The 21486-nt window shown below is 49.2% G+C and overlaps 2 protein-coding genes and 1 long non-coding RNA gene across 4 annotated transcripts; all 3 read left to right on the top strand.

Moving 5' to 3' along the window:
• The first annotated feature begins 85 nt into the window (after positions 1–85).
• Positions 86–9413, top strand: LOC137451127 (solute carrier family 2, facilitated glucose transporter member 5-like). Of its 2 annotated transcripts, XM_068158329.1 has the most exons (12): positions 86–450; positions 1923–2021; positions 2445–2605; positions 3126–3250; positions 5162–5314; positions 5391–5516; positions 5799–5986; positions 6335–6445; positions 6933–7034; positions 7208–7283; positions 8352–8479; positions 9129–9413. In XM_068158329.1, exons 1-12 carry the CDS (start codon positions 394–396, stop codon positions 9360–9362), a joined length of 1560 nt encoding a protein of 519 aa, XP_068014430.1. In that variant the 5' UTR covers positions 86–393; the 3' UTR covers positions 9363–9413. The 2 variants fall into 2 exon arrangements, with proteins under 2 accessions (XP_068014430.1, XP_068014431.1); XM_068158330.1 differs by lacking the exon at positions 86–450 and having other exon boundaries at positions 1957–2099.
• Positions 9414–10590: 1177 nt separating this feature from the next.
• Positions 10591–12446, top strand: LOC137451012 (uncharacterized). The gene is made up of 2 exons (XR_010989704.1): positions 10591–11040; positions 11614–12446. It is a non-coding gene; the product is annotated as an uncharacterized lncRNA (long non-coding RNA).
• Positions 12447–13296: 850 nt separating this feature from the next.
• On the top strand, positions 13297–20771 carry LOC137451126 (solute carrier family 2, facilitated glucose transporter member 5-like). The gene is made up of 12 exons (XM_068158328.1): positions 13297–13627; positions 14894–14992; positions 15211–15371; positions 15657–15781; positions 16499–16651; positions 16728–16853; positions 17136–17323; positions 17672–17782; positions 18262–18363; positions 18537–18612; positions 19711–19838; positions 20487–20771. Exons 1-12 carry the CDS (start codon positions 13571–13573, stop codon positions 20718–20720), a joined length of 1560 nt encoding a protein of 519 aa, XP_068014429.1. The 5' UTR covers positions 13297–13570; the 3' UTR covers positions 20721–20771.
• The last annotated feature ends 715 nt before the right edge of the window (positions 20772–21486 follow it).

Genomic DNA, 21486 nt, shown 5'->3' with positions numbered 1-21486 from the left:
GCTCATCAAGTCCAACCCCAGATGGAATCCAACCCCAGATCACTGAGTCCAATGCTGCTTTTGCAGTAAGTCAGCCCCTTCCCGCTGGCCAGCTGAGCCCATTTCCCCTCTAGCTGGAAGCACCTCTCTTTTGAGTCAGAGTCTGAGGAAAGGACATCTGAGCTAACAGCCACACACTTGACCAAGGAAAGGAAAGAGGAGACATGAGGGAGTGGTGCAGAGCAAGGGGATGATCAGACAACAGCAATGTGCTTTCGCTGCGTGAGCTCCTTGTTGATTGGATGCTTTCTGCAGTCACAGAGGGGAATTTTCTTTGCAGGGTGTTTTCAAGCCCTGTGTTGTCTGTTTTGGCTCTAAAAGTGTGTGCTTGGCATCTGTGAATAGAACTCCAACATGAAGTTGAAGGGAAAGAAGCAGGCGAGCTCCAACAGCCATGAAGGCTCAAAGGGGGTAAGTATGCTGACCTGTATCCTTGCAACTTTAGCCTCCTGCAAGAGGAGCTGTTTGAGATCTGCAGGGACCTGTGGTGCAAGGAGAAGACCAAGGTCTTTGGGGCTAACATCTCCACAGCTGATCTCCCAGGAAGAGCAGAGATGTGTCTGTTCTTGAAGCTAGTATAGTTTGTGTGTTGGCAGCGTCCTGTTGCACGCTCTGGTGACTTTTCTCTCTCTGTGTGCAGCTGGCTGACCATGTAACTCCTGGGGGACTTTCCCCTTCTGTCTGTGAGTTTTCTTTCCTACTTTCTACTCAGTTGTAGGCTGCAGGTGCTCTGGATGGGAGCTGCCTTTCACAGCAGTGTTTTTGTGGCATTGTGCACAATGCCATGGTTGTGTATGCTGGGGGCTGTGCTGAATGTGAACAATTACCACCAGTGGCTCTGTTGAGGCAGCCACCTTGCAATCACCAATGCAGGCTGTGAACAGTCTCTCTACAACTACCTGAAAGGAGGTTGAAGTGAGGTGGTTATCGTTCTCCCCTCTCAAAGCACTGGCAATAGGACCAGAGGAAATGGCCTCAAGTTGCCCCAGGGGAGGTTTGGATATTAGGAAACCCATCTTTCCTGCAAGAGTCTCTGGAGGTCTGCTGCTAGAGGTCCTGAGGAGTGTCAGGAGTACAAGGAGTACCAGCAGCAGTCTGGAGAAATGGCAGATACTTGATGTGGGGCCTGAGCTGAGTGTTGGGACACAAAGCCTTGGAGACATTGAGGATACTTATGATGACAGATATTTATGTGTCTGGATGGCAAATGGCTTTAGTGATGTAACAGCAATGAGAGGTATCCATATCATGGCTGGTGTTCCATCCTGCTCCAGGTGGTGATTTCACCCTCCTGTATAACTACAAAGTGCTGCTCTTCTATCTCACCACCAAGCCTCCAGTGAGCTACCTGGATAAGTTCTAACTGGCTTCAGTGGCAATCAGATTAGATCCATCACCAGCTTGATCCTGAAAAGTGGGAGGCAGAACAAGCCAGCATGTGATAGCAGAACAAATGAACAGGAAAGAGGTTTTGTCACCTCATGCAAAACAAAATATCTTATCTTGAAAGATTTCCTGTGCCAATCTCCTGTGTTATGCACTCCCCAATTTACACATTGGGAAAAGAATAATTGCACACCATTGTGTTGGGTTTTCTCCCCCCTTCCCTGCCAGGTGGTTCCTTTAAACGTGCTAACTTCAAAATTATTCATCATCCAAATGTTCCATCAGTAGCAGGGAAGAGTAGGAAGAATTATTGCAATGACTGGGTGCAAATGGAGCAGAACAGAAGGAGTGCTCATGAAAGCAACCAGTTGGGCTTCCGTTGTACAGCAACGTGAAGCAGACAACACAGAAGGCAAGTCTTAGGGGACTTCTTTAGTTGTCATTCCTGCCTAAAGGCTCCTAAGGTGGTGTCTGTGTTTGTTCTTTCCCCTCTGCAGAAAATGACACTGGTGCTTGCCCTGGCAATATCGACAGCTGCCTTTGGATCTTCTTTCCAGTTTGGCTACAACACAGCTGTCGTTAATTCTCCAGCCTCAGTAGGTTGGCCTGTGGAAGGTAGCATGGCCAAGGAGGGATTTGCAAACTAAGATGGCAGCCTTGTAACAGCAGAAGGTGTTGCTGGGCTTGTTCTGCATGCTTTGAGTCACCAGGCACCTGGGGAAAAGTGGTTCCTTGGGTGAGGAAATGGGAGGTGTTAAGGTGTTTGGTCTTTGCCCAGCACGTGGAACTTCTTCCTTCTGGAAGCCAGGGGAGTCTCCTAAAGCACAATAACTTGGAGTAGCAGTTATCTAGTCCAGGCTTCTCCATCCCTCTTTTGCATTTCTATTCCCACTTAGCCATTCTGGGGTTTATCAGCATATATTTTTTGGGGGGAGGGAGAATCCATGGTCTTTGTGGGTAATGAACCTTTCCAGCATGAAAGCTTGACTGTGTTAAAGGTATCCTGTCTTTTATTCCAGTACATGCAGGACTTTTACAACCAAACCTACATAAACAGGACTGACAAGCCTATGGATAGTGCCTTCATGACATTACTCTGGTCTCTCACTGTGTCCATGTACCCTCTGGGAGGCTTTTTTGGGTCACTCATGGTGTGGCCTCTAGTCAACAGGTGTGGCCGGTATGTGACAGCAGTGCTTGGGAGCCTTCACCACCTGTTTGCTGGGTTCAGATAAGATTTGCTTCACAAGTCACTCCAGCTGACCAGGGGGCTGCCAGGAGCATGACTGTGTCTTGCACACCTTGATTGTAAAGCAGATGGGCTGCTGCTTAGTTGCTGGACTCAGCAACACACCTTATCTCCCACATGTAGAAGAATTTCTGGACACAATTTGGTCAGGCCCAGGCTGCGTGCTGGGCACTGAGCCAGGTCCAGGGCAGTGATGAAAGTCCTGGGGTGGGATCACAGTCAGGCCCAGCTTGTGCTGCTTGGGTCCTCCTGAGAAATTTCAGCTCATTCTTCAAGCCTTCATTTCCTGTAGGACAAACAACACATTGGAATAATCAGCATCTTCTCTTTGATTAGTCTTTGGGGTGCTGATTCATTGGAGTTCTGTCAGTGTAACACAGAGGGCCTTTATCTGCTACTAAGTCTGTCATAAAAATAAACTGACCCTGTCTCCTTCCCTGGTACTTTGCAGAAAGGGCACTCTGCTGATCAATAATGTCTTCTCCATTGTTGCTGCACTCCTTATGGGAACCTCAGAGCTAGCAAAATCCTTTGAAGTAATCATCATTTCACGCTTTATAGTGGGAATATTCGCTGGTAAGTGAGAGGTTGGATGGCAAAAGGAGAGCAATGAATGTGTTCTTGGCTATGTAAAGAGGTTGCATTCTCACAAGGAATGGTTTCACAGGTAGCATGTTCTAGCCATACATCCACATAAAAATCCTCTACTTGCCTGAGTAACACTTGTCACCTAGAAAACAGTGGTGGTGAGGCTGGAGTTGAAGATGTACAGAGGAGATGAGTCTGTGATGCAGCTATCCTCTGCAATCAGCCTCTGCCTAGGTGCTGGAGCTCCAACAGCCAGGAAACCTGCTCAGAATCATCTTTTCCCAGGCATATTAAATCAGTTGGCCTGGCTTTTGTGTGCCTTTTTGCTTTTTAACATAATCAGAAACAGAAGAATCCTTTTAAATCAAAGACATGGAAGACAACAGCAGCTCCAATAATCCTGCCCTGGAACTGACTGTTCTTCCTGCTGGAGGAAAGAAATGTGAAAAGGGAGAGCAAAAGGGTTCAGAGCCACAGGATTTACTGCAAAGATAGGAGGAAGCCAAGGAGCAGGCTGTGCGTGGGCTGCTGGTCAAGTGGCTCTATCAGAGCTAGAGTCATGTGGAACAAAGAGACACCCAGCACAGCTGGGTACCTTGTGCAGTAGTACACAGCCAGGCTGATAAAGATCCTAATATCATTTGGGCTCAATTAATTGGCTTTGAGATAATGAGACTTACATGCTCCATGGTTTATTAGTGAGTTGGGATGCCCTGTGAAGCTATAATGAGAGAACAAGAAACTGACCCAGGAAAACAACTCATTCTGTAACATGCAGCATTTCAAAGCATGAGCTAAGGCAGGAAAGTTGCCTTGTCAGATGGTTTGGTTCTGCCTTTTCAGTCTCCTAAGCTGGACAGCTGTTGTGTTGGTGCTCTAAATATTAAGGGAGCTGTGAAGTGTCATCCCTTTATCCAGTTATTTATAACAGACAAAAGAATCAGGACTGGCTGTTCTGACTAGCCCTTCACAGCTTGGTCTCCCTGGAACTATGGACTTCATGTCTGGTGAGGGAAAGTGCTGAGCCTTGACCTGCTCCAGGCTCTGGAAGGATCCAAGCAAGACTTGTACTTGGAAAAGAGCATCTCCAATGATGCTAGATGTGCTGGCCGCCCCCATTGTGTGCAGGGCCCCTCCCAGGGCTGGTTCCCCATACTCTGAGCAGTCACTCACTGCTCAGTGAGTGCAGGAATCACTGCTAGCAGGTTTTGATCTAGGCAGTTAAAAGGCTGGTTAGAGTGGGACCTTAAACCACTGCACCTCAGGAGTTCAGTTTTTCTAGTTTCTTTGGCTTTCAGATAACAGCTCAATCACCTTTGTAGCTCCAAGCTCCTGAAGGCTAGGAGCTTCAGAAATGCAAGATAAGAGCCTCACATGGTCATCTGGCACCAGGAGCTTGGGGTTTGCATGCCAGGATTTACAGCATAGGCGTGGGAGCTGGCAGCTCTTGGTGTCACTGTGGGTGACACAGAGTGATCCACAAAATAACCTATGTCCTGCTCAAGTAGAGTTACCTACTGCAGCATGCTGATAGAGGAGATGTGGAGATGTGGTGCTGAGGCACATGGTTTAAGTGGTGGACTTGACAGTGCTGGGTTAATGGTTGGTCTTGATGATCTTAAAGGTCTTTTCCAGCCTGAACAATTCTGTGACTCAGTGATTCTGTGCTATCTGTAAGATAGCAAAGCTCTCTGCAAAATATTCCGGAGCAATTAAAGGAGCAGTAAATGTTTAATAGCCAACAAGAAGTCACATCCCTCTGCCCTCATGCCAGCTTGTTTGGACACTGATTTATTTTTTGGTTTAGAGAAATCATGTGGGACACCAGCACCTTGCTGAAGGTAGTGAGCATGCTGATGTCAGGCAGCTGCGTGGCTAACACTGTTCTGTAACTCCTAGGTCTGACTTCCACTGTGGTACCCATGTTTATTGGGGAAATAGCCCCCAGAAATCTGAGAGGTGCTCTCGGGATAGTACCAGAGAGTTTTGTCACCGGTGGGATCCTTGTTGCTCAGACCCTTGGTCTCAACAGCATCCTTGGGAATGCTGAAGGTAAAGCCCTGCCTTGGGACTTCTCTGTGGGCTCCACTGGGGAAAGATTTCTGAGGGTTGCCTTCTTGTCTCACAGGCTGGCCTGTGCTGCTGGGGCTCACTGGGATCCCATCACTCCTTCAGCTCCTTCTATTGCCCTTCTTCCCTGAGAGTCCCAGGTACCTGCTGATACAGAAGGGCAATGAAGAGCAAGCACGGAAAGGTAGAGCATCAGCCTTTACTGGAAGGGGAGGTGGAATGGGGCAGATCTGACTGTGGCACACAACTGACAAGCAAGCAAGTAGGAGATTCTGCACTGACATGGTGCTGCTGGATGGAATTGCTGCAACTTTGCTCCTTTCTGTGCATGTGTGAATCCCTGACTTCCCCCCGTGGAAGCACTGCTGGCCATGGCTTGCATCTTGTTCTCTCTTGATTTGAAGCAGGACAGCTCACTGTACATCTGCTGCCTGGGGTCCATAACTCACTTTCCTCTCCTGACTAGCTCTGCAGAAGCTGAGAGGCAGGCCTGATGTGGATGAGGAGATAGAAGAAATGCGCCAGGAAGACCGTTCAGAAAAGGAAGAAGGACAATTCACTGTCCTCAGCCTGTTCACCTTCAGAGGCTTGCGGTGGCAGCTCATCTCTATCATTGTCATGATGATGGGCCAGCAGCTCGCTGGAGCAAATGCAGTGAGTGGGAAGCAGCTGGGAAAGGCCAGCAGGGTGGGAAATGTATTGTGGATGCTGTGAGGCAGTGCTGACACATGGCTAGCACCTAGGATACCTCACGTTGTGGTGGGTTGACCCGGGCCAGTACCAAATCCAATACTTAACTGTACCAGATAGAGACTCAGTGAGGATGGTTTGGACACTTAGAGTAAGCTGCTTGTGTCTGGATGCAAACACCAACATCTCCAGAAAGGAGAGATTTCAGTTCTTGGGCTTGTGTGCACCAGTTCCAGGATGGAAAAGCAGCCAGGATGGGATTCCTCTGTTCTGCCATTGTTCACACATGAACACAGCTCTGGTTTTGTGCAGGTCTTCTACTACTCAGACAGAATCTTCTGGTCAGCAGGTGTGGAAGAAAACAGCATTCAATATGTCTCTATCGGTATAGCTGCCACCAACGTTGTCATACCTATGCTTGGTGTAAGTTTGTGTTGGGGTTTCTGGAGCTCCAGCTCCTCCAACCCCTCAACTATCTCTATGTAAATTGGATGATGTTATGGACACATCCCAGGAGCTGCTTTACACAACAGATGCCCTGCAGTGTTCCCGGGCTGAAGGTACCTTTGTTGACCAAAGCAATCAATCATGATGAGCTCTCATGTGCCTCACAAGTTTTCAGTCTCTGGGTTGGTAGACCCCTATTTGCTACCAGGTGTTACCAAGTTTCTGTTCCACCCAGTCCTCACTGGTATTGGGTGCTGATGAATGGCTTTCCCATTCTCTCAGTGTTTTCAATAGATCCAGATTTGTGCACTTCCTGGGTCACTTCATACCTACAACCTCTCAGCAGGTGGTGGAAATGTCACTGAATGTCTTACGAGACAAGGACTCCCTTGGTAGATTTTGCTGGAGTAAGAAGTGTTGTGTCCACAGAGTCTGCTTTCTCACCCTCTTCTCTCTCTTTCAGGTTTTCATTGTGGAATCTGTGGGGAGGAGAATCCTTCTCCTTGCTGGCTTTGGACTGTGCTGTGTCTCCTGTGCAGTGCTAACTCTGGCCCTCAAACTCCAGGTGTGTAGCTGAATGGCTCAGGTGATCCTCCCCATGTGTTTCTGGACCTTGGTGTACTCCCTTTGTTGCAAGGTGGTTCTGGCTTTAGAATGCCTTAACACAGTCACTGCCTTGAATGTGTTGGTGATGTTCAGATAGGAACCACATCTAACCCAGGATTCAATTCTTCACAGCCCACTGTCTCATGGATGTCTTACATCAGCATAGTGTCTGTCATCGTTTACATCACAGGACAGGGGATTGGAGCTGGTAAGTACACACAGCCCAGCCGAGTGACCCCTACAAGCTGGGTAAAGCCAAGTGTTGTGTTCGGTTTCAGATCAAAAGCTTTCCAGAGCTGATCCAAGGGGATCAGATTGCTTCTCTGTGTGGCCATGCACCTTGGTCATTGCCATCTATTGGTTCATGTATCACAGAATCCTTTGGCTTGGAAAAGACCTTGAAGATCATCCAGCCCAACCTTTCTCTGAGTCTGCCAAGGCTGGTGCTACACCATGGCCCTCAGCACAACAACTCTGTGGCTTTTAAACAAATGAAATTAGAAGGAACTCAAATGATTTTTGTGGCCCTGCAGATCACTTTGCAGAAAGGAGGTGTGCAGAGAGTTGTGGATATTGGAAAGGCTTTGTCCTGATTCAGCATCTCAGACTGACAGAGCTGTCTGTTTCTCTTGGAGAGCCCTGCCAGACCCTTGCTGGGTGTAGGAATGTGGGTTGAAACTCCCATAGGGGTTCCACTGGGAGACAGAATTACATGCAACCTTTCCTGTTCCCTTGGTGCCATCAGGCAGGTTCAGGCACTAGGAACAGGGAGGCTGCTGGAGGGGAGACACCAGGCTGCACTGGTGGCCTGACCTGGTTTATGAGAGTGTGTCCTGTTTCAGCTTGGCTGTGCCACGGGATGGCAGTGCAGGGCATGGGCTGGAGGGCTTGTTCCAGGAGGTCTTACCCCAGCACGTGTTGGGCTGGCTCCTTGCTTTTCTTTTGTAAGCAGCAGGGACTTGCTTAGTTGCTGCTCCTGGGGTGCTCTCTGGGGAGACAGTTGGTGTTTATTGATCCCATTTTACAATTTGTGCTGGAGATAGGTTCATGATTAAGGAGCAGTCATGGGAGAGAAGAGGCTGATTGCTCAGTGTGAGCTTAGGAAAGTCATTTAGCAGCCCTGGGTTTTGTATTTAATCCCTTATTTGATTTAGTGGTGTTTCTGAACACTGGCAGTTTACAAACCATCACCTGCTGCTGAACTGAGCAGTGTCATCTAGGAATTCAGAGTGGGAGAATTGCCTTTGAGGTTTCCAAATCTGCATCTACCTTCTAGGTCCAGTTCCCTACGTGTTGATCAATGAGATGTTCCTGCAGTCATCCCGGCCTGCAGCCTTCATGATGGGAGGGTGTACGCACTGGCTTGGCTATTTCTCCTTGGGCCTTGTGTTCCTCTACATGGAGGTAAGATGCAATCACACAAAGCAGGGCAAGACTTCAGCTTCAAATTGGTATCTACAGCCCTGGGCTCTTTGAGACACCTGTCAGTCCTGAGAGCTCTGAAGCTGATCCCCAGTGGCTCTATGCAGGGTTACAGGTTAAGGGCAGGAAAGTGATGTTCATCAGCTTGGTTTTGTCAAGCCTGTTGCTCGTGGTTTAAAAGCAAGCAGTTCTTTTTCCAGGTGAATGCCTCATCCTGAATTCAGGAGCATGAAGAGGACTGCAGGTTTCCCATCTTCCATTAGGGGATGGTGGAGAATTGGCTCCCGGGGATCCAGTTTTAGCTTTTGATCATTAGGTCATCAGTTAAAACAGCTCCCCAGCAGCACTGACTCATACATCCTGCAGTTGCCTATATTAGCCTGTGCAAAGGGAGCTGTTGGGTTTAGCTTTACTGATGGTAAGAGACACTCACCCTCCCTTTCTAGCAAACCCATGGTGGTTTCAAATAAACCTGTGGTGGTGGTATGAGAAGACAGAATCTAGAACCAGCCCTAGCTTCAAATCTTTCAACTTAGAATATGTGCAGCTGACCATGTCTGCTTTTGTGGATGTCACATACACAACTGGAGTATCCCTCTGATCCCTGCTCCGTCTTCTTCTGTTGTCCTAGGCTGCACTGGGGCCCTACTGCTTCCTCATCTTCAGTGTCGTCTGCCTTGCCACCGTGGTTTACATCTTCTTTATAATTCCTGAGACAAAGAACAAAACCTTCATGGAAATCTACAAGATGATGGCCAAGAGGAACAAGGTGGAGATTCGGGAAGATAAAGAAGAGGTTAAGGATTTCAATGCTGTCTCAGGTGGGCAGGCAGAGAAGAAATCAATGTGCAGCACCAAGATGTGACCAGGCCCATGGTTTGGACTGGAAGAACAAATAAATCAATTCATCACTTCATACTTGTCTTCATTTAGATCTCCTGAAGTCTTTCCACAGAAGGACTTTTCCTATTAGCCATTCCTTAATGGGAAGGTTGTGAGTTCAAGCTGACAATGGGCATTAGTGTCCTCCATACTCTAATCATGAGGTTTGTGGTGACTGGTTGGACTTGATGATCTTTGAGGTCTCTTTCAACCTTAGTGGTACTGAATACTGAATACTTTTGAGTAATCAGCAGGACCAGTCTGGTTCCTGCCATAGCCACTACCCCGGCAGATCACCATTCATGGGATTTGTCACAAGAAAAGGGCAAATGTCCTCAGCCTGCTCAGCTCCTGTGATCTACCAACCTGTGTCATGAGGTGGTGTATGCCCCTGATGTCCTGATTGACACATCTCAGGTGCCACAAGCCAGGCGCTAGGCTGGGGTTTGCACTGAGGAACTATCAGTCGTGTACTTGGGGGTCCAGCGTGTTTGCTGCTCTGGGATGAGGTGTCAGTTGTCCTGTTTGTTGGGTGGGCTGATATTGGATTCATCCTGTCAACTCTTGCCCTTTTGTGTACCTCAAAGATTAAACACATGGCTCTGAGCCCCAGCAAGACAAAGCCCCAGTCCCTGCTTGGGGCTTCACACTCTCACAGCTCGGTATGCTGCTCTACCTTCAACAGCAGCAATCCTGTCCAGGAATGAAAGCTAAGGGTGTGAGAAGGTAAGAGAAGGGACAACATCATGCTTTTCCCAGGGCAGCCTGTAGCCTTCTTCAAATGTTGTGACCTTGCACCACAATTTCCCCTGATCGCAGACTCCCTTCTGTAGTGCTAACCTGAACCACACTCTTGAGGAGCCCTGGCAAAACCAAGGCTCAGCTTCCAGTTTTAGTAACAATAAAACTGGCAATTTCCTTTTCTCTCTCCCATCAAGTCTTTATGTTCCTACAGGAAGATGCAAAGTCAATGTAAGAATCATAGAATTGTTTTGGTGGCCACAAACCTTGAAGTTCATGAAGTCCAATCTCTAACCCAGCACTGTACCACATCCCACAGCACCATCTAGCCGTGGCTTTTACAAACCCTCAGTGCTGGGGACCCACCGCTGACCTGGGCAGCCTCGTCCGGGGCTTCACCACCCTTCTGGGGAAGAAATTTTTCATATTCAACCTCAACCTCGTGTCCGAGATGTGGCTTCACCAAGTGCCAAGCACTGGGCACCATCACTTTTCTAGTGCCTGTAGACAAACGCACTGTGCACAAAGGAAACGTCTTCGTCGCCGACAGGGCAGCAGGGGAGCTGCTTCGCTTCCCCCGACGGACACCAACCCTTCACCCTCTGCCGCACCTCTCCCAGCCCCTGGGCGGTGCCAGTGCAGGCGGAGGAGAGCGCGGCCCCGCCCCTCCCGCACTACCACGCCCACGAGCCCGCCTCTGGCTCGAGGAGGCGGTAGGCAATGTGAAAGCGGTGAGGGGCCGGGCCGACCAATGGGAAGCCGGAGCGGATGTGAGCCGGCCAATGGGGAGCTGGAGGAGAGCGGCTCAGCTGCGTGGGGTGTGCTATACCGCTACAGCCTGGAGTCCGCGCAGCCCGGCGGTGCTGGTGAGAGGTGAGGCGGCGAGTCAGGCTTGGCTGGAGCGGCTTCCTGGGCTCTAGGTGAGTGTGGCGGCAGCGGCGAGGCCTTCCAGCCCTCTGCCCTTGTGTGGTCTCAGCCGCTCGTGCCCTGTAGTGCCGCTCGAGGAGCCTCTGTGGCCGCGGTTTCCCACTCCCTGGCTGTGCCGGGCTCGCCGGAGCTTCCGCTGCCCCCGTGAGCCGAGACCTCGCCGGCCATGCCCTCCCAATGCCAGGTGGCTTCACGTCCTGCTTTAAGGAAGTGAAGATGCGCTTCACATCTGAAAGTGAAAAGTAATTCTCGCCGGGGAGTTTTCATTTCCTATGCTGCTGTATGACAAGCTAGTAGTTTAGGTTGTCAGTACACTCTGCGCTGAGATACGAGCAGGCATGGCCTGGAGAATTCTGTCTGAGATGCTCCTGAAGGTGGCTGGGGATGGGGTACTTGGTTGTGCATTCGGAATGGGTCCATTGTGCCTGTGTTCTGCTGCTGCACGGTGATGTGCCTGTGGCTTGAGCTGCAGCAAGCCTGTTGTCCTGGCTCAGGACAAAGCTGTGTGTGTTAGCTGCAGGACGATGAGCCAGTCCTGGTTTTTCACTGTACTTCCTTTTGAGCAGGTGTGGGATCATCCCAGAGCCCCACAGAGGGAGCTGAAGCCTGGGGAGAAGCACCGCTGGAGTGGCTGAAGGAACGGAAGAGGTCCTGCTTCTCCTTGGCATGCAGATAGCAGCTGCTTTGGTCTTGACTTATGCCCAGGATCCTCTGGAAGACACTGCTTGGCTGCGCTCCGACTTCCTGGGTTTCTTCCATCCTTCCCCTCTCCTTCCTTTATAAATCTTTAGAATTGTTTGGGAGTTTGCTTTTCTGCCTGACAAAGGCAGTATGTTGTGACTTGTGGGGTGAACAAATGGCATGGTGATAAGAAGACTTCTGAGTAGGACTGTCCTGGGCATGGATTTCAGACCTGGTGTGTGAGGCCTTCAGGCCTGGCTCCTGTTCCTCACTTGAATGTGGACAATTAGTGTGCAAACATGCTTGTTTTGTGGTGGTGATGGATGGGACTTGTTAATGGTTTAGTCCTCTTCCTTGGTGGTTAGGAGTTGCCATCATCAGGCTCTGTGGTGGCAGCATGCTTCCTGCTTCCTGGGACAATGTGAACTCTGTGGCCCCCTTGATGCTCAGGGATATCTGGGTGTACCACCCCAGCTGTCAGGAAGGACAGCCCTCCCCAGCAGCAAGGCTGTGCCTGGCATATGCTCTGAACTCGTGATGTCCTCTGCTGAAGCACAGCCTGAGTCTGTCCTTGCTCTGGGAGTGTTCCATCAGAGTTGGGGAGGAAGTGGTGTTTTGTTTGCTGTCTGGAGTTAGTGGTTTATTTACAGCTCCTCCCTTGCTTGTTGTTTGTATGTTTTCTCCAACTTGTACAAAATAAAGTCTAGTTCTTTACCAAGGTGTTGTTCAAGTGTGTGTGGGTAGGTCTCAGCAGCTTGGAGGATTTACAGCCAGTCAAAGAGCACATGCAAGGCACGTGGGGAGCAAGCTGCTGGGTGTTAAAAGGCAGATGAACCAATAACAGCAAGGTTTGGTTCACATTGCTCTGGCTGCAGGAGCTACCTATGAACTTTGCATTTCTTGGTACTCCTGGCATTGGAGTTGACAATTAACCAGGTCCTGTACTGTTCAAAGTGGTCTCTCAGTGCAGGAGGTTAATACCAAGCCAGCTCCACGTGGTATGCCTTGCATGTAGAGGAAAAGGAGCTCGTGGGCTTTGGTGGGGAACCTATGTGCTGCATACTGTGAGAAAGAGCTCTGAGGATGAACCTGGTCTCTGGGAACTGCAGAAGTGCCCTGACAGCTTGGTCCCTGCAAGCTGTGACAAGTGTAGCATTTTGGCCCAAGGGCAGAGAGGCAGGAGGGTTAATTGCAGTTCACCATTATTGCTGTTGACTTTGGCAAATGCCCTCTCTGCTGCCAGGGCTGCACCCCTAGAACACCTCATTCTCCCCAGGCAAAGCAGTTGCCAGGCAGCCTCAGCAGCTGCACCATCCACAGCTGCCCAGTAGTTGCTTATTGCTGTACCCTGGTCTGTGTGCACAGAGATGGGAAAACCAGATCATTTCACACTATCACAGTACATTAGGGGTTGGAAGGGAGCAGTAGAGATAATGGAGTCCAACCGCAGCTCATCAAGTCCAACCCCAGATGGAATCCAACCCCAGATCACTGAGTCCAATGCTGCTTTTGCAGTAAGGCAGCCTTTTCCTGCTGGCCAGCTGAGCCCATTTCCCCTCTAGCTGGAAACACCTCTCTTTTGAGTCAGAGTCTGAGGAAAGGACATCTGAGCTAACAGCCACACACTTGACCAAGGAAAGGAAAGAGGAGACATGAAGGAGTGGTGCAGAGCAAGGGGATGATCAGACAACAGCAATGTGCTTTCGCTGCGTGAGCTCCTTGTTGATTGGATGCTTTCTGCAGTCACAGAGGGGAATTTTCTTTGCAGGGTGTTTTCAAGCCCTGTGTTGTCTGTTTTGGCTCTAAAAGTGTGTGCTTGGCATCTGTGAATAGAACTCCAACATGAAGTTGAAGGGAAAGAAGCAGGCGAGCTCCAACAGCCATGAAGGCTCAAAGGGGGTAAGTATCGTGGCCTCTATCCTTGCAACTTTAGCCTCCTGCAAGAGGAGCTGTTTGAGATCTGCAGGGACCTGTAGTGCAAGGAGAAGACCAAGGTCTTTGGGGCTAACATATCCACAGCTGATCTCTCAGGAAGAGCAGAGATGTGTCTGTTCTTGAAGCTAGTATAGTTTGTGTGTTGGCAGTGTCCTGTTGCACTCTCTGGTGATTTTCTCTCTCTGTGTGCAGCTGGCTGACCATGTAACTCCTGGGGGACTTTCCCCTTCTGTCTGTGAGTTTTCTTTCCTACTTTCTACTCAGTTGTAGGCTGCAGATGCTCTGGATGGGAGCTGCCTTTCACAGCAGTGTTTTTGTGGCATTGTGCACAATGCCATGGTTGTGTATGCTGGGGGCTGTGCTGAATGTGAACAATTACCACCAGTGGCTCTGTTGAGGCAGCCACCTTGCAATCACCAATGCAGGCTGTGAACAGTCTCTCTACAACTACCTGAAAGGAGGTTGAAGTGAGGTTGTTATCAGTCTCCCCTCTCAAGGCACTGGCAATAGGACCAGAGGAAATGGCCTCAAGTTGCCCCAGGGGAGGTTTGGATATTAGGAAACCCATCTTTCCTGCAAGAGTCTCTGGAGGTCTGCTGCTAGAGGTCCTGAGGGGTGTCAGGAGTACAAGGAGTACCAGCAGCAATCTGGACAAATGGCAGATACTTGATGTGGGGCCTGAGCTGAGTGTTGGGACACAAAGCCTTGCAGTCATTAAGGATACTTATGCTGTCAGATATTTATGTGTCTGGATGGCAAATGGCTTTAGTGATGTAACAGCAGTGAGAGGTATCCATATCATGGCTGGTGTTTGATCCTGCTCTAGCTGGTGATTTCACCCTCCTGTATAACTACAAAGTGCTGCTCTTCTATCTCACCACCAAGCCTCCAGTGAGCTACCTGAATAAGTTCTAACTGGCTTGAGTGGCAATAGGATTAGATCTATCACCAGCTTGGTCCTGAATGTGCTTTAAACGTGCTAACTTCAAAATTATTCATCATCCAAATGTTCCATCAGTAGCAGGGAAGAGTAGGAAGAATTATTGCAATGACTGGGTGCAAATGGAGCAGAACAGAAGGAGTGCTCATGAAAGCAACCAGTTGGGCTTCCGTTGTACAGCAACGTGAAGCAGACAACACAGAAGGCAAGTCTTAGGGGACTTCTTTAGTTGCCATTCCTGCCTAAAAGCTCCTAAGGTGGTGTCTGTGTTTGTTTTTTCCCCTCTGCAGAAAATGACACTGGTGCTTGCTCTGGCAGCACCAACAGCTGCCTTTGGATCTTCTTTCCAGTTTGGCTACAACACAGCTGTCGTTAATTCTCCAGCCCCGGTAGGTTGGCTGTGGAAGGGAGCATTGATAAGGAGGGGTTTTGCAAACTAAGAAGGCAGCCTTGTAACAGCAGACTGCAGGTGTTGCTGGGCTTGTTCTGCATGCTTTGAGTCATCAGGCACCTGGGGATCTGGGGGGAATCCATGGTATTTGTGGGTGATGAACCTTACCAGCATGAAAACTTGACCGCATTAAAGGTATCCTGTCTTTCATTCCAGTACATGCAGGACTTTTACAACCAAACCTACATGAACAGGACTGACAAGCCTATGGATAGTGCCTTCATGACATTACTCTGGTCTCTCACTGTGTCCATGTACCCTCTGGGAGGCTTTTTTGGGTCACTCATGGTGGGGCCTCTAGTCAACAATTGTGGCCGGTATGTGACAGCAGTGCTTGGGAGCCTTCACCACCTGTTTGCTGGGTTCAGATAAGGGTTGCTTCATTAAGTCACTGCAGCTCACCAGGGCTGCCAGGAGCATGACTGTGTCTTGCACACCTTGATTGTAAAGCAGATGGGCTGCTGCTTAGTTGCTGGACTCAGCAACACACCTTATCTCCCACATGTAGAAGAATTTCTGGACTCAATTTGGTCAGGCCCAGGCTGCGTGCTGGGCACTGAGCCAGGTAGACTGACTCTGTCTCCTTCCCTGGTACTTTGCAGAAAGGGCACTCTGCTGATCAATAATGTCTTCTCCATTGGTGCTGCACTCCTTATGGGAACCTCAGAGCTAGCAAAAACCTTTGAAGTAATCATCATTTCACGTTTTATCATGGGAATATTCGCTGGTAAGTGAGAGGTTGGATGGCAAAAGGAGAGCGATGAATGTGTTCTTGGCTATGTAAAGAGGTTGTATTCTCACAAGGAATGGTTTCACAGGTAGCATGTTCTAGCCATACATCCACATAAAAATCCTCTACTTGCCTGAGTAACACTTGTCACCTAGAAAACAGTGGTGGTGAGGTTGGAGTTGAAGATGTACAGAGGAGATGAGTCTGTGATGCAGCTATCCTCTGCAGTCAGCCTCTGCCTAGGTGCTGGAGCTCCAACAGCCAGGAAACCTGCTCAGAATCATCTTTTCCCAGGCATCTTAAATCAGTTGGCCTGGCTTTTGTGTGCCTTTTTGCTTTTTAACGTAATCAGAAACAGAAGAATCCTTTTAAAGTAAAGACATGGAAGACAACAGCAGATCCAAAACAGTGCAGATGCACCAGATGCAGTGTTGGGTTTTGTACCTCTTCTCACACCAAGAGATCCAATACCATGTGGGTTTTGTCCCATATTCCACTGTAGAAGGAGGGAAACACACACAGCTTGTTCACTGGCTAGAAGATGACATTAAAGCTTCAGCTGGAGCAGAAGGATTTGGGTGCCAAGTTTCCATAAGTCCTGCAGCCAAGCAGGGATCACTGTGGTCTCATATGGGACACCAGCACACTGAATAAAGGTAGTGAGCATGCTGATGTCAGGCAGCTGCGTGGCTAACACTGTTCTCTACCTCCTAGGTTTGGCTTCCACTGTGGTTCCCATGTTTCTTGGGGAAATAGCCCCCAGAAATCTGAGAGGTGCTTTCGGGATAGTATCAGAGACCTTTGTCACCAGTGGGATCCTTGTTGCTCAGATCTTTGGTCTCAACAGCATCCTTGGGAATGCTGAAGGTAAAGCCCTGCCTTGGGACTTCTCTGTGGGCTCCACTGGGGAAAGATTTCTGAGGGTTGCTTTCTTGTCTCACAGGCTGGCCTGTGCTGCTGGGGCTCACTGGGATCCCATCACTCCTTCAGCTCCTTCTATTGCCTTTCTTCCCTGAGAGTCCCAGGTACCTGCTGATACAGAAGGGCAATGAAGAGCAAGCACGGAAAGGTAGAGCATCAGCCTTTACTGGAAGGGGAGGTGGAATGGGGCAGATCTGACTGTGGCACACAACTGACAAGCAAGCAAGTAGGAGATTCTGCACTGACATGGTGCTGGTGGATGGAATTGCTGCAGCTTTGCTCCTTTCTGTGCATGTGTGAATCCCTGACTTCCCCCCGTGGAAGCACTGCTGGCCATGGCTTGCATCTTGTTCTCTCTTGATTTGAAGCAGGAGAGCTCACTGTACACCTGCTGCCTGGGGTCCATAACTCACTTTCCTCTCCTGACTAGCTCTGCAGAAGCTGAGAGGCAGGCCTGATGTGGATGAGGAGATAGAAGAAATGCGCCAGGAAGACCGTTCAGAAAAGGAAGAAGGACAATTCACTGTCCTCAGCCTGTTCACCTTCAGAGGCTTGCGGTGGCAGCTCATCTCTATCATTGTCATGATGATGGGCCAGCAGCTCTCTGGAGCAAATGCGGTGAGTGGGAAGCAGCTGGGAAAGGCCAGCAGGGTGGGAAATGTATTGTGGATGCTGTGGGGCAGTGCTGACACATGGCTAGCACCTAGGATGCCTCACGTTGTGGTGGGTTGACCCGGGCCAGTACCAAATCCAATACTTAACTGTACCAGATAGAGACTCAGTAAGGTTGTTTGGATGCTTAGAGTAAGCTGCTTGTGTCTGGATGCAAACACCAACATCTCCAGAAAGGAGAGAGTTCAGTTCTTGGGCTTCTGTGCACCAGTTCCAGGATGGAAAAGCAGCCAGGATGGGATTCCTCTGTTCTGCCTTTGTTCACACATGAACACAGCTCTGGTTTTGCTGCAGGTCTTCTACTACTCAGACAAAATCTTCCGGTCAGCAGGTGTGGAAGAAGACAGCGTTCAGTATGTTTCTATTGCTATAGCTGCCACCAACGTTGTCATCACTTTGCTTGGTGTAAGTTTCTTTTAAGGCTCCTCCAACTCCTCCAGTCCCCTCAACTATCTCTATGTAAATAGGATGATGTTATGGACACATCCTGGGAGCTGCTTTACACAACAGATGCCCTGCAGTGTTCCCCGGGCTGAAGGTACCTTTGTTGACCAAAGCAATCAATCATGATGAGCTCTCATGTGCCTCACAAGTTTTCAGTCTCTGGTTTGGCAGACCCCTATTTGCTACCAGGTGTTACCAAGTTTCTGTTCCACCCAGTCCTCACTGGTATTGGGTACTGATGAATGGCTTTCCCATTCTCTCAGTGTTTTCAATAGATCCAGATTTGTGCACTTCCTGGGTCACTTCATACCTACAACCTCTCAGCAGGTGGTGGAAATGTCACTGAATGTCTTACGAGACAAGGACTGCCTTGGTAGATTTTGCTGGAGTACGAAGTGTTGTGTCCACAGAGTCTGGTTTCTCACCCTCTTCTCTCTCAGATTTCCATTGTGGAATCTGTGGGAAGGAGAATCCTTCTCCTTACTGGCTTTGGACTGTGCTGTGTCTCCTGTGCAGTGCTAACTCTGGCCCTCAATCTCCAGGTGCGTAGCTGAATGGCTGAGGTGATCCTCCCCATGTGTTTCTGGACCTTGGTGTACTCCCTTTGTCACAAGGTGGTTCTGGCTTTAGAATGCCTTAACACAGTCACTGCCTTGAATGTGTTGGTGATGTTCAGATAGGAACCACATTTAACCCAGGATTCAATTCTTCACAGCCCACTGTCTCGTGGATGTCTTACATCAGCATAGTGTCTGTCATCTTTTACATCACCGGACAGGGGATTGGAGCTGGTAAGTACACACAGCCCAGCCGAGTGACCCCTACAAGTTGGGTAAAGCCAAGTGTTGTGTTTCAGTTTCACATTCCAGTATTTCAATGTCCTTCTTTGAGTGAGTGGACCTGAACTGAACATGCTGCCTGTGCCCATGAGGCTGGGGAGCATCTGGCTTTAAAGAGAAAAAGCAAAGTTACAGTTGTGCTTGTTCCTAGCACAGTTCCTACAGTTGTGCTCCCCCTAGTAAGATCTGAGCAAAACTGTGTTGAGACAGTGAAGCCTTACCACAGATGGCAGAGATGTGGTGTGCTTGCATCTGTAGGCAACAAATCAGTTTAGAAGCAACTCAAATGATTTTTGTGGCCCTGCAGATCACTTTGCAGAAAGGAGGTGTGCAGATAGATGTGCATATTGGAAAGGCTTTGTCCTGATTCAGCATCTCAGCCTGACAGAGCTGTCTGTTTCTCATGGAGAGCCCTGCCAGACCCTTGCTGGGTGTAGGAATGTGGGTTGAAACTCCCATAGGGGTTTCACTGGCAGATGGAATTACATGCAACCTTTCCTGTTCCCTTGGTGCCATCAGGCAGGTCCAGGCACTGGGAACAGGGAGGCTGCTGGAGGGGAGACACCAGGCTGGACTGGTGGCCTGACCTGGTTTATGAGAGTGTGTCCTGTTTCAGCTTGGCTGTGCCACGGGATGGCAGTGCAGGGCATGGGCTGGAGGGCTTGTTCCAGGAGGTCTTACCCCAGCACGTGTTGGGCTGACTCCTTGCTTTTCTTTTGTAAGCAGCAGGGACTTGCTTAGTTGCTGCTCCTGGGGTGCTCTCTGGGGAGACAGTTGGTGTTTATTGATCCCATTTTACAATTTGTGCTGGAGATAGGTTCATGATTAAGGAGCAGTCATGGGAGAGAAGAGGCTGATTGCTCAGTGTGAGCTTAGGAAAGTCATTTGGCAGCCCTGGGTTTTGTATTTAATCCCTTATTTGATTTAGTGGTATTTCTGAACACTGGCAGTTTACAAACCATCACCTGCTGCTGAACTGAGCAGTGTCATCTAGGAATTCAGAGTGGGAGAATTGCCTTTGAGGTTTCCAAATCTGCATCTACCTTCTAGGTCCAATTCCCTTCGTGATGATCAATGAGATGTTCCTGCAGTCATCCCGGCCTGCAGCCTTCATGATGGGAGGGTGTACGCACTGGCTTGGCTATTTCTCCTTGGGCCTTGTGTTCCTCTACATGGAGGTAAGATGCAATCACACTAAGCAGGGCAAGATTTCAGCTTCAAATTGGTATCTACAGCCCTGGGCTCTTTGAGACACCTGTCAGTCCTGAGAGCTCTGAAGCTGATCCCCAGTGGCTCTATGCAGGGTTTCAGGTGAAGGGCAGGAAAGTGATGTTCATCAGCTTGGTTTTGTCAAGCCTGTTGCTCGTGGTTTAAAAGCAAGCAGTTCTTTTTCCAGGTGAATGCCTCATCCTGAATTCAGGAGCATGAAGACGACGGCAGGTTTCCCATCTTCCATTAGGGGATGGTGGAGAATTGGCTCCCAGGGATCCAGTTTTAGCTTTTGATCATTAGGTCATCAGTTAAAACTGCTCCCTAGCAGCACTGACTCATACATCCTGCAGTTGCCTATATTAGCCTGTGCAAAGGGAGCTGTTGGGTTTAGTTTTATTGATGTAAAAGACCCTCACCTTCCTTTTCTAGCAAACCCATGGTGGTTTCAAATAAACCTGTGGTGGTGGTATGAGAAGACAGAATCTAGAACCAGCCCTAGCTTCAAATCTTTCAACTTAGAATATGTGCAGCTGACCATGTCTGCTTTTGTGGATGTCACATACACAACTGGAGTACCCCTCTGATCCCTGCTCCGTCTTCTTCTGTTGTCCTAGGCTGCACTGGGGCCCTACTGCTTCCTCATCTTCAGTGTCGTCTGCCTTGCCACCGTGGTTTACATCTTCTTTATAATTCCTGAGACAAAGAACAAAACCTTCATGGAAATCTACAAGATGATGGCCAAGAGGAACAAGGTGGAGATTCGGGAAGATAAAGAAGAGGTTAAGGATTTCAATGCTGTCTCAGGTGGGCAGGCAGAGAAGAAATCAATGTGCAGCACCAAGATGTGACCAGGCCCATGGTTTGGACTGGAAGAACAAATAAATCAATTCATCACTTCATACTTGTCTTCATTTAGATCTCCTGAAGTCTTTCCACAGAAGGACTTTTCCTATTAGCCATTGTGTCTTGAGATCTTGCTCCTTTTGAGTAATCAGCAGGACCAGTCTGGTTCCTGCCATAGCCACTGCCCCAGCAGATCACCATTCATGGGATTTGTCACAAGAAAAGGGCAAATGCCCTTGGCCAGCTCAGCTCCTGTGATCTACCAACCTGTGTCATGAGGTGATGTATGCCCCTGATGTCCTGATTGACACATCTCAGGTGACACAAGCCAGGCGCTAGGCTGGGGTTTGCACTGAGGAACTATCAGTCGTGTACTTGGGGGTCCAGCATGTTTGCTGCTCTGGGATGAGGTGTCAGTTGTCCTGTTAGTTGGGTGGGCTGATATTGGCTTTCATCCTGTCAACTCTTGTCCTTTTGTGTACCTCAAAGATTAAACACATGGCTCTGAGCCCCAGCAAGACAAAGCCCCAGTCCCTGCTTGGGGCTTCACACTCTCACACCTCGGTATGCTGCTCTACCTTGAGCAGCAGCAATCCTGTCCAGGAGTGAAAGCTAAGGGTATGAGAAGGTAAGAGAAGGGACAACATCATGCTTTTCCCAGGACAGCCTGTAGCCTTCTTCAAATGTTGTGACCTTGCAATGTAATTTCCCCTGGTTGCAGACTCATGTGTGTCTCGAAGACCCTAAAGTGCAATTGCTTATCACTATCTC

This window comes from Melanerpes formicivorus, unplaced genomic scaffold, assembly GCF_026170545.1.
Source record: "Melanerpes formicivorus ecotype bairdi unplaced genomic scaffold, bMelFor1.0.p_v2 SCAF_39, whole genome shotgun sequence".
NCBI lineage: Eukaryota > Metazoa > Chordata > Aves > Piciformes > Picidae > Melanerpes > Melanerpes formicivorus.
This window is presented reverse-complemented; position numbering and strand designations above follow the sequence as displayed.